This window comes from Asterias rubens, chromosome 19 (genome assembly GCF_902459465.1).
Source record: "Asterias rubens chromosome 19, eAstRub1.3, whole genome shotgun sequence".
Lineage (NCBI taxonomy): Eukaryota > Metazoa > Echinodermata > Asteroidea > Forcipulatida > Asteriidae > Asterias > Asterias rubens.
Window position 1 is genome coordinate 32,118 of NC_047080.1, and position 18,447 is coordinate 50,564.

At 38.9% G+C, this 18,447-nt stretch overlaps 1 protein-coding gene across 1 annotated transcript; it reads right to left on the reverse strand.

Annotated features, from left to right (window-relative positions):
- Positions 1–209: 209 nt before the first annotated feature.
- On the reverse strand, positions 210–18,068 carry LOC117303520. Its single transcript, XM_033787745.1, has 16 exons — positions 17,790–18,068; positions 17,041–17,181; positions 16,034–16,151; positions 14,367–14,489; positions 13,191–13,361; positions 12,585–12,713; positions 11,508–11,676; positions 8,068–8,186; positions 7,387–7,683; positions 6,898–7,081; positions 4,606–4,754; positions 3,602–3,761; positions 2,528–2,637; positions 1,891–2,040; positions 1,253–1,396; positions 210–1,033 (listed from the first exon to the last, which is right to left on the reverse strand). The coding sequence occupies exons 2-16, from the start codon at positions 17,176–17,178 to the stop codon at positions 642–644; spliced, it is 2,553 nt and encodes an 850-aa protein (XP_033643636.1). The 5' UTR covers positions 17,179–17,181; positions 17,790–18,068; the 3' UTR covers positions 210–641.
- Positions 18,069–18,447: the final 379 nt, after the last annotated feature.

Genomic DNA, 18,447 nt, shown 5'->3' on the forward strand with positions numbered 1-18,447 from the left:
ACAACAAATTGAAAACTAATGCTGATCAACAGCTAGTACAAAGTGTGAAGAATTATTTATAAATGCATAGTAGTATTTTGTAAGCTTAGCAAACTAACTGGAAAGGTTGACCTACCCTAATGGCTCAGTGGTCTAGTGGACATCTGCTCTAGCAATGCAAAGGTTGTGGGTTCAAAATCCCATCCAAGTGATTTGCCTGCATAACTCAAGAAAGTACCAAGTGCTTAATACACTGTAAGGGTAAAAAGAAATTATACAGATTTTGTTGTATAATAATAATGTTTTGAATTTCCATTGTGCCATTTCAAGGCTAAACCAATGCTAGAAACACAAGAGTAAGCCACATCTCTCTCAGGGTAAGTGTTCATATTGTTCCTTTTTCATTTAGGGTTGAACAATGTCAAATGTCAAGGTCTTTAATGCAAAAGAAATGTCTGTGCAACAACACGAGAAGCGTTTTTTTTTCTTCATATTTCAACCATGCATACTGGATTGGTTTTGGGATCCCCAAAGGCCTTTTTTGTTTTTGGACCACCTAGTTCAAATGTCGAGAAACAGACCAGCTTGTGGTGGTGATTACCAATCACAAACTCTCTTTGTTATTTACCATGATTTGAAACGGGGCAGAATTAGCTTATACACTATGGAATAAGTTCAATTTCGTCATGGTCATTTAAGACACAACCATCATCATTAATTCCGTCCGCTCCTATAACTCTATTAACATTTAGATGAGTCTCCACAGCACGCTTCAGCGGTTTCCAGAACCTCTCTGTCTGGCCCTGCGCCCCGTCCCCGCCCAGCCAGGGCACGTACGACACCGTCTGAAGAAGATGTTGCATGCTGTCACACAGCTCCAAGTGTTGGATGTCTTGATACATGAGAGGGATGATGTCAGTCTGGTCCCGCAGCATCTCATCCATGGCGCACAGAAACTCATAATAGCACCATTCACTTTCCATGAAGTCTGGGGACAAGACAAGGATGGTCTTGCGACTGGTGGAGACGGCAGTTTGGATGTTGTCAGTAATTTCTGAAAGCCACAGCACATGATCAGGTAAGTGATATAAAATGAGGATTTGAAGTGGTGAGGGAACCACATCAGAATTCAATTGCATTTCAAAAAACTATTCCAGAAATTCTAGGAAAATACTCCTGTCATGGTGGACGAGGAAAAAATAGGAATGACTGGCTTCAACTTGTATGGGTGATTAGGGTAATGGAGTAAGGAGGATTTGGGGCGACAATTTACCTGCACCAGGCTTGAAATTCTTGTAGTGGATGCACACGTCACATCCCCACTCTTCCAACTTTGGAATCAGAGACAGGCGGATGAAGTCCTCCTCTTCCCCTCCGCCCTTGTAAGCTACGAAGATGTCATGTAATTTGTCACCAGCTGAGAAAAGAAAGAACCATTTATAATTAATGTGCCAAGGCTAGGCAGACAAGCACACTGGAGTCTTGCCCTGGACTCCTGCCCTGGTGTTTCCGAGTGTGGATTCATGTCAATATACTAACCACTATTAATATAACCCTGTTCATTTCAATAATAAGTTAATTCAAAGACTCTTCAGGAGTATGCAGCCCCTGTAGCTAAAATGGGGGTTTATGTGTCACTTTATGATCTGTCGCTCTTCTTCTATCGCTCATTTCCAGCTTTCCCTGGGACACCTCATTATGACACACTATGGTGATCGTGCTTTTTGGGGCATAGCACCAACACTTAGGAGCAAGCTACCACCCTTATTCAAGCAGAACGTACTTTAGACACTTTTATATCATTACTTATAACAAATCTGTTTTGTCAAGCTAAATAGTATGGTTTTAGTGCTTAGAATCGTACGTATTAAGTGCCGTATAAATGTTGTTACTTTTATTATAACAGCTTACCCAGCTTATGACGGTTGAAGAAAAGCTTATTTATCTTGGTTCGATGTCTGAATATAATGATGAGAATGACGACTATCAGAATAATGACTGCCGCTAGGGCCACGACCATCACTGTGTAATGAAGTATAACTGTATTTGGGTTTGATCCTCCTGCAAACGGGCACAGAATTATTACTATTATAACTTTTGTATGAGATATCACCTGATATCACAAAGCTGGACGGCCACTTCAAGGTGAGGGCAACTCAATCCAAAGCTGTTGACCCTAATCAACTGCCACACCAGGGGCACGTTGCCACCTACTCATGGGATTGAAACAGGGTTTATACCCTGTTCAGGCTGTAAGTACGTAGGCATGGGTATCATCCACTTGATCCTGGGTGGTATAGCAGATGATGATAAGTGGTTCAAAGTTGCTTTCTGCTTTACCAACCAGGCTAATAATTTGGGATGTGACATTGCAAATGACAACAAGCCAATCTTATATCCCCATCAGGAGAAAAGAGTTCCCTGTGCCATATGCTCACAAACAGAAGTGAGTTCTACCTCAGTTAATCTCGAACAGGGTAGAATGTATCCCAAATAGGGTAGAGTGTATCCCGAACAGGGTAGAGTGTATCCCGAAAAGGGTACTTACCAAAGACTCTGATGACAGCCCTGTCACTGTTAACCCCAATATCATTTGAAACCATGCAGGTGAGAGACGCCTTGTTGTGATGGGGCTTTAGATCATGTATTCGAACTGAGCTGTGGAGAGGGCATTTCAAAAGAATTGAATTCATAGTCATAATGATAACTAGTGTACATTTATAATAAATATTGAATTGCTACAGTTCAGAGCTTGTGTAAAATCCGCAAGAGCACAGGGCTTGTAGCTCAAACTATTTTCTTGACCATCATTCTTTTTTAAGACCAGAATAAAAAGTGAGAATAAAAACCGAGAATAAAAACCTTCACAGTTTCATGCAAACTGTTTTTCATTTGAAGAAACATTTGGAGAATATTTCTTTCACTTGTACTAAGTGAGTCAATATTAAACAGATATTACACAGCGAGGTGTTAACATTAAAAAAAACACAAGAGAACTTGACTTGTCCAGCCATGAGTTTACTTGGATTGGCCCAATGCTAAAATCACCGGCCTCGGGCTTGTGTTCCAATGTTTTTATTTCAAACCTTGCAGTTAAGAGATCTGCTTACCATAAAAAGTTAACAGTTAAAAGACCACATCATGTTTCCCATTCGGTGACTGGTTTCCTGCTTAAGAACTCTTTCAGCAGTATTCTCACTTTACTAGAATAGATTTTGTGAAATGTCATGCCACTTTTAAAAAAAAAATTAATTCATTTAATTTATTAACGTTGGTTGTGAAGCCAAGGGCTCTCAGAAAAGTGAATTTAATTACTGTACTAGTCAAAAACCCAATGGAAAGGAGACACGGAAGGAAGTTTATCCAGTTTTAGATGTGGGAGAAAACCCACACATCAGTCGGGCAGGGGGAAACCCCAAGGTAAGAGGCAAGGAAAGGATCCACTACGCCAGCCTGGCTGCCAAAATATAGTTTGAATATATCTTCTTTAGAACCACCTTCTTTAGAACCACCCCAACTCATTGAGAGATTGTTATTACATGGTGTTACCGCAAACTTTTCTATATATCTTCTTTAGAAGAAGAAAACAAATTTGTCTGCAAGGAAGTGTAACACTCCTTACTCGCCATTGAAGTGCTTCATGATTGTGTTGTTCTGCTCAGAGAGAAGCCACGTGTATGTCATGTTGGAAGATGGATTGGCAAAGGCGCTACATTTAAATGAAGGACTGGTCCCTGGCTGGAACGTCTCCCCCTTGGGATGAACAGTTACCTTAGGAGCATCTGTGGATTGTGAATTTGTAAAGACAGAATATAAATTGGACAGAAAAATCCTGGGGAAACAAAATCTGTGTTGCATTCTCCTAAAATTCTACCCTTTGAAACATTGGCATGTCATGGTCAGGTGGATAAAAGCACTGGACTTACGCTCAGCAGAGTGTGGGTTGAAGTCCCAGTTGTGACACTTGTGTCATTAAGCAAGACACTTTACCACTATTGCTGCGACTATCAGATGGAATGTGAAGCCGTACAACCAGTGTGTTGTGTAATGCATGGTACCAGTGTACTTATTGTAATAAGAAGGGGTTCGCCAAAGGTTCCAACATAATTTGGATAGGAAAAATACTCTAGCTGGATGGACTTTAGTGGCCCCAGGAATACATGGGTACCTGCAAGGAGGGTGTGATCGTTGATGTGAATAGTTAGCACCCAGTGAGCGTATTTGGCTACCAGTGCTGCATGCCTACTTCTAAGGAGCTGAGATGGTCTCCAAAGTGCTTTGGGGAAGAAGAACAGAGTCGTGGTAGTCACTGGCTCAAGGTGTATTAACTAGAGGTTCTGTCCAATGGTCTAACTCAATTCAATTCAAATCAAATACTCCCTATAGATTCCCAAAAGGAAACCTCAAATGCTCCCATACAGTAAATACGTTGAGACATTAAAAAAACTTTTAAAAACGTTCTAGGGCTGTAAACAATTACAAGAAGAAGAAAGAAAAAAATGCTAAAAGCGATACAATTTGTAATTAAGGTTTGAAAAGGAGATTGTGGTGTGTTCCCATGAGGGATAATGGAGGATAGGTATCGGTTTGCTTTATGTATTTCTAGCCATGGTTTTTTATCCTTACACGATATATCCAAGTCAACGACCCTGCTGTGGTCCTCATTAAAGTCAGGCACCTTGGAGACGCAGACTAACGCCTTGCCGTTATCATCCCAAGTTGGCTTGAGAGTCAGGAGACTACGCACAATAAACGAGACACCATCATCCGAGTAACTTCAAACCAGAAAAAAAGAGTGAAAGAAATGATGAATTCAAGGCAGGATATTTACCAGCAACCCGCCAAATGAAAATGCATCAATATCAAAATATTCAGGTTCAAGCACCTTACACCCGTTTCAGACAACCAAATAGATTAGGTTCGACTCTAGGTCGACCAAAATAAATGTTGGTTTCTAACAGGTGAACTTAATATAATATTTACATTAGGTTCGACTAATGAACTCCAGAGCTGTTCCGAACAACTGCAACAGTTGATCATGTTGCAAGACAATGAAATTGAACACTTAGTAGCTAAAAGGAAGCCCTAATTTCGATGGATTATGGGGAAATGTGTGAATTTGAATGGGTGTTGAAACTGGTCGGAAAAACCTTTATTGTAGTTTTACCTTTATTGGTATTGGTATTGGTATTATGAATGAAAAAGAATCTACAAACAATCACTCATAGGTGACCTTGGCATTGGTAGTGTTAGGGTAGTGTTAGGGTTATTATGAAAAGAAGAATCTACAAACACTCACTCATAGGTGACCTTGGCATTGGTAGTGTTAGGGTAGTGTTAGGGTTATTATGAATGAAGAAGAATCTTCAAACACTCACTCATAGGTGACCTTGGCATTGGTAGTGTTAGGGTAGTGTTAGAGTTATTATGAATGAAAAAGAATCTACAAACACTCACTCATAGGTGACCTTGGCATTGGTAGTGTTAGGGTAGTGTTAGAGTTATTATGAATGAAAAAGAATCTACAAACAATCACTCATAGGTGACCTTGGCATTGGTAGTGTTAGGGTAGTGTTAGAGTTATTATGAATGAAGAAGAATCTACAAACACTCACTCATAGGTGACCTTGGCATTGGTAGTGTTAGGGTAGTGTTAGGGTTATTATGAAAAGAAGAATCTACAAACACTCACTCATAGGTGACCTTGGCATTGGTAGTGTTAGGGTAGTGTTAGGGTTATTATGAAAAGAAGAATCTACAAACACTCACTCATAGGTGACCTTGGCATTGGTAGTGTTAGGGTAGTGTTAGAGTTATTATGAATGAAAAAGAATCTACAAACAATCACTCATAGGTGACCTTGGCATTGGTAGTGTTAGGGTAGTGTTAGGTTTATTATGAAAAGAAGAATCTACAAACCCTCACTCATAGGTGACCTTGGCATTGGTAGTGTTAGGGTTATTATGAAAAGAAGAATATACAAACACTCACTCATAGGTGACCTTGGCATTGGTAGTGTTAGGGTAGTGTTAGGGTTATTATGAAAAGAAGAATCTACAAACACTCACTCATAGGTGACCTTGGCATTGGTAGTGTTAGGGTAGTGTTAGGGTTATTATGAAAAGAAGAATCTACAAACACTCACTCATAGGTGACCTTGGCATTGGTAGTGTTAGGGTAGTGTTAGAGTTATTATGAATGAAAAAGAATCTACAAACAATCACTCATAGGTGACCTTGGCATTGGTAGTGTTAGGGTAGTGTTAGGGTTATTATGAAAAGAAGAATCTACAAACCCTCACTCATAGGTGACCTTGGCATTGGTAGTGTTAGGGTTATTATGAAAAGAAGAATATACAAACACTCACTCATAGGTGACCTTGGCATTGGTAGTGTTAGGGTAGTGTTAGGGTTATTATGAATGAAGAAGAATCTTCAAACACTCACTCATAGGTGACCTTGGCATTGGTAGTGTTAGGGTAGTGTTAGAGTTATTATGAATGAAAAAGAATCTACAAACACTCACTCATAGGTGACCTTGGCATTGGTAGTGTTAGGGTAGTGTTAGGGTTATTATGAAAAGAAGAATCTACAAACACTCACTCATAGGTGACCTTGGCATTGGTAGTGTTAGGGTAGTGTTAGAGTTATTATGAATGAAAAAGAATCTACAAACACTCACTCATAGGTGACCTTGGCATTGGTAGTGTTAGGGTAGTGTTAGGGTTATTATGAATGAAGAAGAATCTACAAACACTCACTCATAGGTGACCTTGGCATTGGTAGTGTTAGGGTAGTGTTAGGGTTATTATGAATGAAGAAGAATCTACAAACACTCACTCATAGGTGACCTTGGCATTTGTAGTGTTAGGGTAGTGTTAGAGTTATTATGAATGAAGAAGAATCTACAAACACTCACTCATAGGTGACCTTGGCATTGGTAGTGAGGCTCTCGTTACCAAGCAACCAGCTGATAACAGGTTCAGGATAGACCTTGTCAACCTCGCAAACTAAAACCACTTCTTCATCTTCAGACAACCTCAGGGTGTCGTTTTGTAGTCCACTCTGGAATGAAGTTGCGATGAACGGCTTTTTACCTTGACCTTTAGGGAAAATATTAATGTAATTTTAGTTTTGGGAAAACTTTTGATTGTTTTAATCCTATAGATTAAACTAACCTGTGAAAATTTCATATCAAAAGGTGGTTGCGTTTTTGAGATATTGCCAAAAATCTGAAGCTATTATATCCATGTTTCCCTTCTGGTTTTTACTTGATAAATGTCAAATAAAAAAAATTAAAAACCTCTCAACAAAAAATAAGAATCATTAAGTCTGCATTGAGTTTTTTTTAATTCTCCTCACAACTCTTTCTGCTCATTTTGACAATAACAGACTGTGTGTCACTTACTCTGAACCACGAGCCACACATCCAAGCTGACCGAGTCATTGGCCCCATTGTGGCCAACAATGCACCGGTACATCCCAGCATCCTCAAACCTAACCTCATCGAAAATGAGCGACACATCATCGGGACCTTGCTCCACTATGTACGGCCCAGTTGACGTGTTCCTTGACAGCACTTTATGGTTACCGTTCATCCACGCCAGGGCACCCGCTTGGGGTTTGGTTCGACAGCGGAACATTGTACCCTGTTTGAAGACAATCGTCTCGTTCACTGGACCTTCTAGAAATGGCTGTGGAATATCTGCGGACACAAGGTATATAGTGTAATAATAATAATATAGTTACTGTATCGTATTTATAATGTACACGGTGTCTGAAAAGAAAAATTTCATTCGAGGGCACCGGTTTGCAAAGTCAAGGTAAAAAATCCAGCATTTAAAATGCTCGTTTTAAGAGCGAGTTTTGAAGTGTCCTTGGAAGATTAAAGGATTATTCTAATTTCTGAGGTCAGGCGGCATTGAATTCCATAGACTTCTGACTTCCCTTAGGCAGGTTTAATGTTCATCCGTAAGTTTAATGACCCAAGTAAATCAATGTAAATACTCCCCACAGTTGAAAAGAATGTACAGTATTTGAGAAACTCTTTATTTGAGTTTTCCCATAATGATTAAGAATCAAGCCATACCTGTAACGATAAGGTTGACATCACTCTGGTAGACAACCCCTGCATTCTCCACTCTACAGGTGTACACCCCATTTACAGCTGCAGTGGTGGCTTCGACCTTCGTTATCATATGAATTGGGCTTCAGACAAAAACAAAGGAACAAAATACAGCATCATTCAAAATACAGCATCATAATAGTTGAATTTTGAAAAGGATGTGCATAGCTGCAAATTGAACAGATACATGATCACATTAATCTACCTAATACAAGAAACAAATAAAGTCATAATGGTAGAAAGCTTTACTTTGAGTATTTTTGCTTGAATTGCTTAGTTATTGAGAAATGAGTAAATTAAGTAGTTTCAATCTTGCAAGTCTAATATCAGATATTTGAAAACAGTACAAACACATACAGGCCTTGAATTTCGCTCTAAAGGGGCACACCCTTTCCTTGGGGCACTTTTGTGGGGAAAATGTAAGTTTGTATTTGAGCCTTGCAGAGGTCACACAGTTTATGTAGCTGAATATAATCCTCCAAAAACAATGATGTCATTTTTAGCATATGAAGTCACAAGAAAACAAGTACCGTATAAAAAACACTTGTATCGTCTTTACTCAAACATCACATAAGGTTTTGAACCTTCACTCCATTGTCAGAGACTAACCCAGCTAAAAATTTGCAGGGAAAAGGCATTTCAAGGGAAGTTTTCCACTCTGAACCATTTTTGTTCCTTGTAAGTTATGTGCAAATCAATGGCTCACGAGCATTAAATGCTTGCATACTTTACCAGTATTGAGGCCCTTCATTAAAGATACTATGTCAGATTTTTGGCCGATTTGACCCAAAAATTTTGATTTAAAACTCAATAGGTATTTTGATGGGGGTCGAGAAAGTTACACGCTTTCATTTGAGCCATTGCTCGAAAAAATCCGCCAATTATTAGCAGCAGTGAAATAAAGTGCTCAAAATGAGTTTTTTCGGGATCCCGACAATATATCACGTGACCAATTCTTATGTGTTTTAGAAGAAACGTTTTAAATTTTTGTCATGGTTCCTGACCATTAAAAGTAAAAGTTAAACTTTCTTTCGTTAGAGAGGGTGATACTCTTTGAAATACTATTACTCAAAAAAATCTATTTTTTCATGTTTGGGGCCAAAAATCTGACATAGCATCTTTAAGTGAAAGGGCTTTCAATTACATTTTCTCAGACAGTGCATTTAGGTCAGGTTAAAGGTTGAAATTTTCGATATCCTGGCAGACAAAATCGAAAGTCATTCAGTTCAAATATTGCTGGAAAAGTGTAACACATTGTGTGTTTTTCTTAAAGATATTTCCGTGTTGCTGTATTAAATAATTTTTGTTGAACAGCCAATACGGGCTTCCTAAAGGAAATAAACTGGCCAGGAAATCCTTGATTGCCAGGGATTAATATCACAAACTCTAGCTTGACTTTAACTTGCAGTCATAGTGCTTTTTACATTGTTCATATAACCAGAATCTCCTTTTACTGAGCTTGTATTTTAAAATGCACATAAATATGCTTTTATAGTTTTAATTAGGCTATATGATATAGTTCTCATATTTTAATACTGTAAGCCATGGTTATTAACAGCCATAATGTTCTTAAACATTGTTTGTTTCTTAAATTGTGGCTAAAAGTAACTTTTTTGAAATCCATCAGGGGTGCTACTCTTTTGTTTTCTCTCCTAGATGTGTATAATATGTTTTCTTTATCGTTCTTTTTTTTGCACTTTGCATTTTTACCTGTGAATTAAAAAATTCAATGAAATCAAATTTAATTTCTTTTGTTTTGATTTTAATAACCCACTATAGCCTAGTACACCCACTTATAACCCATACATTTCACATTGTAAACTGGATGCTTTCAAATGCTGAACATATCAGTCGGACCACTTGGAGAGTTCGCTTCAGCAGCTCTACATGTACATTTAACAAAACATTGCCAACCCCTGATAGTTCCCTTCACCCATGACCCCTACACAAACAAAACATTGTTTGGCTCACTCAACCAATGCATACAATAACAAGGTACCCTTAACCATGGGAATGGGAACCAACAATGTGCAGGGGGAATATCCTGTACCATGCAGTAACTTGGTACCAAATGTTCTGTTGTATGCATAACAATACTATGAATAGAAACTCATTCTGATGGAATCTAATGCGATAACGAATGCTGCACAACAGGGCTTCAGTGTCAAGGTTTCTCCTCCACCAGCCAACTACAGTTGCCACTTTCAGTGAATAAATTTGTTTGATGCCCAAAATTAAATGCAAAGTTTACTTTTTGTTTGTGAATGAGAGATCGTCAAACATTCACAAGGTCATATGCCCACGGTTCACTTTAACACTAGTGTCACCAGGGGATAGTTACCATCTACTCCTGGAACTGAAACATGGTTACCCCCATTACGGTAATGGTGTAGGCATCATCCACTTGGGGCATGGCTGGTAGAGCAGATTGCACTACACCTTCCCAACTTTTAACCAAGGCAATAATTATGGCAATGTGCCTTGTTCAAGGGCAAAGTGTTATGACTAGATATCAATCAAACATGTCCACTGCCGTTAAGAGTCACAGGATGTTAACTCACTGTTTTTCTTTGTCAGCGTTGATAATTAAATTGTCTTGGCAGCTCTGGATTTTTTCTCACTTAACACCAGGAAGTTTCGACAGCTTTAAAATGAAGCCTCAAAAGTACAAAGGTCTGGTTTTCTAGACTTTGTATCCAATGAACAAGATCACAATCTCTGTGTTTACTCTCAAATTAAGGAAACATATGTGACGAATATTTATTTAAAATGTAGCTCTCCTGAAAAAACTTGCTCTGCTCATTGCACTTTTTTCAAAATAAATTGCCAACTAATTAAGCTGAAACTTCTACAGGTTAATTTTACAGGGGATTTACAAACATAGAGGTTCAACAAAAGAATTCATAGCAGCCCTATCCTAAATCTAACTGAATTGTTAAATGACATGCCTAAAGATTGACTGATTTGTTATCATATCATACAAAATAATGTTTTTATATTGGATTTTAAAATAGCCCTTTTTTGTACCTGGTTGATTGCTAATGTCTTTTAAGAATTTTATTAATTGGCGTTTGTGCTTGTTTTTCCCCCTGCTTTTTTTATACTCTTTTTTTATTTTCTTTCTGTGTATTAATGTTTTTTAGTAACTGTAACCACTGGGCAATTCAGCCGTCCACCCAAATAAATATTGGTTTCAGATAGGCAAACTTAACAAAACATTTACATTAGGTTCAACTTATGACAAAAAACGACGTCTGAAACCAAGACGCTCCAGAGTCATTCCAAACAGACGATCTTTCAACTTCTAGCTTCGCTCCTAACTGTTTCAGAAGTCAAATTTGATTTGGCGCTAATCGGGAGCACCTGTCTGAAGAAAAAAGACAAACTCTAGCTTTCTTCTTTACCTTGGAGAATACGGTGTATTTGCATGGATGATTTTTGTGGTCCGGTATGATTCACCTTTTTTCCACTGCATAATTGGATTGTACATTCCATAGACTACACAGATCAGATCCACACGTTCTCCAAATGGTACAAATACAGTCGTACGTTCAGTCACTACCATAGGAGTGGCTATAAGAAAGGAAAAGCAAGTTGCCTTATATTACTTGTCAGAATTGATGGTTTGGGGATGGGTGCTTGACTGCTCTGTCATTATTAGTAAGGAGTTGAAGATTTCAAGGAGCTTTTAGGAATAGTATCCTCAGAGAGAGAGATGGCATGTCATGGCCAAGTGGTTAAGTGCACCAAACTCAAGCTCTGGTTTTTCTGATCAGCAGAGTTTGGGTTTGAGACCTAGTTGTGACACTTGTGTCCTTAAAGCAAGACACTTAACCATAATTGCAGCATCCTTCAGATGGGACTCTAATGCATTGCTCCCAGTGAACTTAAAGAGAAGGGGTTCGCCCCATGACCCTGGTTTGACTGGCTGCATATTGCTCCACAGCACCTTGTAAACCATTACATGGTGCTGTGTACAAGAATATGTCGCATGTAGCTTAAGCACTGCAGAAAAATACTGGAATCCCGCTCAGATACAAGGAACGATTCTCACTAAACGTAAAACCAGATACACTTCATCCTCCAAAGGTTTTTATGCAGCAGCACCAAACCTTTGGAACACTGTTCATTATCAAATACATCATGCTAATTCACTTTCAGATTTCAAAATATCACTCAAAACAGATCTTTTCAATACTTATTTCGCTTCTTAGGCTATTTTTTATTTCTCATTGCTTTGTATTGTAAATTTTTGATTGCTTGTAATTATTGTTGTAAGGCGTCGTGGTACCTTTTATTGTGCAAGAACGCTATATAAATGCTTAGATTATTATTATTATTTTTAAGCGCCTTTGAGTGTCACTAAGTGATGGACTTATGTGCACTATATAAGAAGCCATTATTATGTCCAACAGCACGGTTTTCTTAAATATCTCAAAACAAATACTTCTCTTTCTGTTTTTCCCCCTCTTGATACCTACCAGAATTGCAGATTTTTCCTTGCAGTCCTTTAGGGCAAATACAGGCTCCTGTGAACGGATGACACTCAACACCCTCAAAGCATGTGCATTGTTGCACACAGTATAGTCCATACATACCATGTGGACAGCCTTTAGTCATCAAAGAAAAACACAAAGACTACGAGTACGAGATACATTCATTTGTTTAGCATAGTTTTAATTTTGTTTAAAAGTAAGCTCTTCATAATTTGGTGTTGAACAGTGAAAAACTAAGTGCGACTTAATACTGTGACCTCCGGATTGCATACCCCCGTGCCAACTGCGGTTTTCTTGCCCTAATGTTGGCCACATTTCCAACTCATGAGATAATTAGTTTGATCTAATCTAGTTTAATTTAGACGTCTTAGATACCAAGAAGTACAGACAAGAATCCCTTTCTTAAACTCCTACCCAAGGGGAAATTACAATTAGGATTGAAGTGTCGACCCAACGACACATGCGCCACCACAACTGAGTACTAAGCCCACACTCTACTACATTAGAACTGGAGTCTGGTGCTATTTAGAACGCTTGGCCACAACTCTCCACAATAGCAGAATTTGAACTAAGATAGTCGAGTCAACTTACCTAAGATTTTGAGGTCAAAGTCTAGGGTAATATTTGGTAGCCCCTTAAGAATTCCTGTGCTTATAGGTAGAGTCACTTGGCAGGTGCCATTAAGGTCATCATCTGATGCTACAATGTCATTAAAATCTACCATTCCCTCAATGAGTGATGTTCCACTGCTTAGATACTCATCTGTAAAATTAAAACAACAGTATATTTATTTATTGGCTCTTCCGCCATGCTTCTGAAAACCAATGTTTTAAGAGGAATATCAGCTCCTACTTTTAGCTCCTCTGGGTTCTTTCCACTTCTACATAATTTGTCTTCAGCTCCATACCAAGAGTGGCTTTTAGACATGTTTGGAGCAAAGTTGCAGGGACATTTTCTTTTACAAATTGTCACGTTTTTAAATCTTGCTCGGAAAAAGTCAGGAACGACCCCATACACAAATGTTTAGACCAATTTTTTCTCAGAATGATCTCATCGGATGTTTTGGAAGTTAGAAAATGAGGTATCACGAAACTGAGTTTGACATTTCCCTTCCTCTTTACAGGATCCAGCCATACATGTAGCTGCTCAGAAATGGACTGGGCCAGTTTCATAGAGCTGCTTAAGCAGAGAATTATGTTTAAAATCTTTCTGCTTAGCAAAAAATAATCAGGATACCAGTCACAGATTGTACATTTGACACAGAACCTTGGCTGGAAACCTTATTCTTGTTAGCATATTATTTGTTTGCCTACAATGTAGCTACTCCTTGTGCTTAAAGGAACACGTTGCCTTGGATCGGTCGTGTTGGTCTTTGAAAAGCGTTTGTAACCGTTTGTTATAAAATCCATATGATTAGAAAGATATTTTAAAAGTAGAATATAAGGATCCACACATGTATCACTCGAAATTGCGTGGTTTTCCTCTTACCTCGTCGTCAAACACAGTCGGCCATTTATGGGAGTCAAATTTTTGACTCCCATAAATGGCCGACCATGTTAGTTCGCAAAGTTAAAAGGAAAACCACGCAATTTCGAGGCAAATATGTGTGGATCATTGTATTCTACTTTTAAAACATCTTTCCAACCATATGCATTTTATAACAAATGGTTACAAAACGCTTTTTATAGACCAACTCATCCGATCCAAGGCAACGTGTTCATTTAAATAAGCAGCTCTGTGGAATTGGGCCCTAATTATAAAACTGACCAGTAATGTGTACTGAATGCCAAATTGGTATTGGTGTCTGAACTGGCTTGTTGTACTTGCAGTCTAGGCTCAGGGGCACAATTGGAACTGATATGTTAACCACAATATGACCAGAAACGCTACCTGCAAGAAATTTACAGAGAATTTAGAAAGAAAATGTTGAAATTCAAACTGTAAAAAATAACAATAAACATAGCTCGGTCTGTCAAAAAGTCTTACTTCAGATAAAACCATTAACCTACCTTACCCTACTCTTAGAGGTACTGGACACATTTGGAAATTATCAAAGACCAGAATTCAATTTAATAGAACTATAGACCGTGGACTCTATTTTCCTCTTTTGTTGTCCTTGGTTTGAATATGTCTTACTCACACCCACCCATCCACACTTCACCAACCAAGGGACATAATGAGAGGTCCTCTGAATATGTCCTACTCACACCCACCCATCCACACTTCGCCAACCAAGGGACATAATGAGAGGTCCTCTGAATATGTCCTACTCACACCCACCCATCCACACTTCGCCAACCAAGGGACATAATGAGAGGTCCTCTGAATATGTCCTACTCACACCCACCCATCCACAATTCGCCAACCAAGGGACATAATGAGAGGTCCTCTGAATATGTCCTACTCACACCCACCCATCCACACTTCACCAACCAAGGGACAAAATGAGAGGTCCTCTGAATATGTCCTACTCACACCCACCCATCCACACTTCGCCAACCAAGGGACATAATGAGAGGTCCTCTGAATATGTCCTACTCACACCCACCCATCCACACTTCGCCAACCAAGGGACATAATGAGAGGTCCTCTGAATATGTCCTACTCACACCCACCCATCCACACTTCGCCAACCAAGGGACATAATGAGAGGTCCTCTGAATATGTCCTACTCACACCCACCCATCCACACTTCACCAACCAAGGGACATAATGAGATGTCCTCTGAATATGTCCTACTCACACCCACCCATCCACACTTTGCCAACCAAGGGACATAATGAGAGGTTCTCTGAATATGTCCTACTCACACCCACCCATCCACACTTCGCCAACCAAGGGACATAATGAGAGGTCCTCTGAATGACTTTAATAACTTGGTGTCAATCTTGGTCTTGTTGACTCATATCCAATCTTACCCATTCTTAATGATTTTATCTTGATGATTTTTGTGAATTTGATCTGAAGTAAAATCAAATCTACATTTAATTGTTGTTACATTGGTCGCCATTCAGGCATATAATGCTAGCTTGTGAGAAACCCTGTACCCACTTTACATCTGTCAAGTTAAATAATAAGCTTTGTACTGAGCAAATATCATCTGCTAAAAAATAGTTAATGGCCCAACGTTCCAACCCTAGCAGAGTCTTTCTCAAAGGCAAATGATATGATTTATAACAACAAAAACAAGAACAGGTAAACTTATATTACGCTTAGTTACCTGTTCATGATTGTCGTGTTGTTATTTAGCATTTGAGAAAGACTCTGCTTGGGTCAAAATTGCAGGCCATTGATTTTTTTTTTTTTGCATTTATACCATCGGTCCTTTTGGTTGGTAAGTTGTTTGCAACAACCAATTCTATTATTCAAACAATGACAAAAATCCATATGCAAGTTATCCTGGATAACTTTGAGACTGTGTCTTAAATACTTACATTGCTCAGTATGCCTAATTCTCAGGGTTTGGGATATGACTTGGGCATTTACTGCAATACCGATGATAGAACTTTCAGGTGTTTTAACCGACACAGCAAACTCAAAAAGTCCATGATCCTGCAAAGTGGTACACAATCAAATAATACTTAGATTGTAATCATTCTGAAAAATGTATGACGTCCCCTTCCCTTGCTTAGAATCCTTGCCCCACCCCAACTCTTGCATCCAAAATGAGAATACAAGAATTAAATGCATAATGAATGGTTTGATACATTAAATAGCCTTTGAGCTTCTAGACCCAGAAACTGGGGCGCTGTGACTGCTGATCTCCTCCAAAACTAAGTAATCAAATTAGAATTTTTTGTTAAACACAAGTCCTAATTCATAGGCCTACTCTAAGAGGTTATTCATTGCTGGCGGAGGTGGTTTAGGCCTATAATACCTTTTGAATTTAAGTTGAATGTGTTAAATGTGTTATAATTCACAATTAAAGTTGGCTGTCAACAAGTGGAAATTCCTGCATACCTGAAGTAGGCCCTGATTAACTGACGCTAAACCCAGAGAAACGATTGGTCAAAAGTTTGACCTAACTTTTTATTGCAGTTTGGCCGCTGTTGCATGGCAACGGAACATCAATGGACATCCTGATTGTCTTGTTGTGGGCCACAGCACTGACCACAAATAAAATGTCCAAATGTGTGTTAGCAGTCAAGTGTTGTAGCCACACGGTGGGCAGTGCAGGCGGGCCTGTCCAGGCCAGAACTAACAAATCTGGCTCAGCACTCTGAGAAAAAACACAATGTGCTGTCTGCCTACCACAGATTTCCCCCAGATTGCGCTTGAGCAATGATGGCCCAATACAATCATTAACATTTGGTTGAACTGCTCGCATGTGGACTAGGATTAGCTTGGTGACTAGCTACAACACGACTTTAAACGGATAGTGAGAGAATAGTGATGGAGCTGTTCACTGCAGCAGGTTAATAAAAGGAAACAATGTACTCACACTTTCATTTGTTGCTGGTGGGGGTGGCTTATAACACATCAAGCCATCATTATCGACATATTCCCCATTCGTAACAGTCAATAAGAAGACCATTAATGACACCACGCCACCATAATCCTTGCAGGAATGTTGTCCCATGCCCTTAAAATTAAAGAAAAAGAATGAAAACAAGAATGTTCATTTTTTTTTACAATTTGCATTTATTCAAGATTTCTGTATGTGGTTTGCATTTGCGAAAAACCCCATTTCTAACAAACTAGTTAAGATTATCATGATGTTTGTTTGTTTATTTTACTTCTACTTCTTCTACTTCGATTTTGGCATAGTCCTTCAGTCAGGATATAAATGCCATGCATCATGTGCAGACGTAAATCAAAATAGGGCCTATATGATAATTGTTAAAAATCAATTAATTATTAACCAACCAATAACTAATAGCGAAAACAAGGACAGACGAAGCTCCTCATTGTCATAATACTTGATACTCGATGCTTTATGGATACTTCTAGAAACTAGTATAATAAGGTTCCCCTATGGTGAGCGGAAGCCTTCTTTCTAGTTTCTAGTAGAAGTCCTTGATGGAGTAATCACTTCACAGCTGGCAAGAGCTAAACTGGGATGATGTGCTGTGCAAGACGCCGTGACCGGTGGTGCAATAAAAGTGTAGGACAAGACAAATTGAACATTAAATACACTGTACAGTAACATTGGAGGGAGAAATACATCGCCGAATTCCCCCTATACTTTACCAGATCACCGCAGACCGCTGATCTCCTGTCCTGTACGTGGCCCCTCCACCCGATTGTTAAAAACCAGATTAAGATCTCCAGAGCCTCCGAACCAGGCCTTGCCCATAAGAGTAGAGCTATCTTCAGTGTGCCACAATGGTATTAATGATATCGTCGTCGAAATGCCCCAATTATAAACTAAAATTCGTCTGACCTCGAGAAAGCTTGTTCACACACACTGCATTAAATGCATATTAATATTGCCTGTCGCCCGGGGTTGTTCGGAGGAGGAAGTAAACACTTTTTGACAACTTTATAACTTCAAAGAACTTATGTACAATGGATTAGTATGGAGAGCCCAATCAATCACAATCATTATTTTTACAAAACTGTTCCCCCTTTGAGGTTGTGTGGATGGACAAGGAGGATTCAAAAGAGGGCGCTATCAGAAGAAGTTTGTGGGGCACTAGCACAGGCAGGTTCTTTATGTCTGTGGACACTAGGTCAAAATTCATGCGCTAAGCTATAACTATTTTTTTTGTAAACCCACGGTTACTTTTAAATAATGTTTGGGGGTAATACAAGAAATAATATATTGTTTAACTGGGGCCATGTGTTGGTCCTTTGACTCAGAATCTGGCTGGGAAGTGTCTTAAATAAAACAGTTGTTGAATTATTT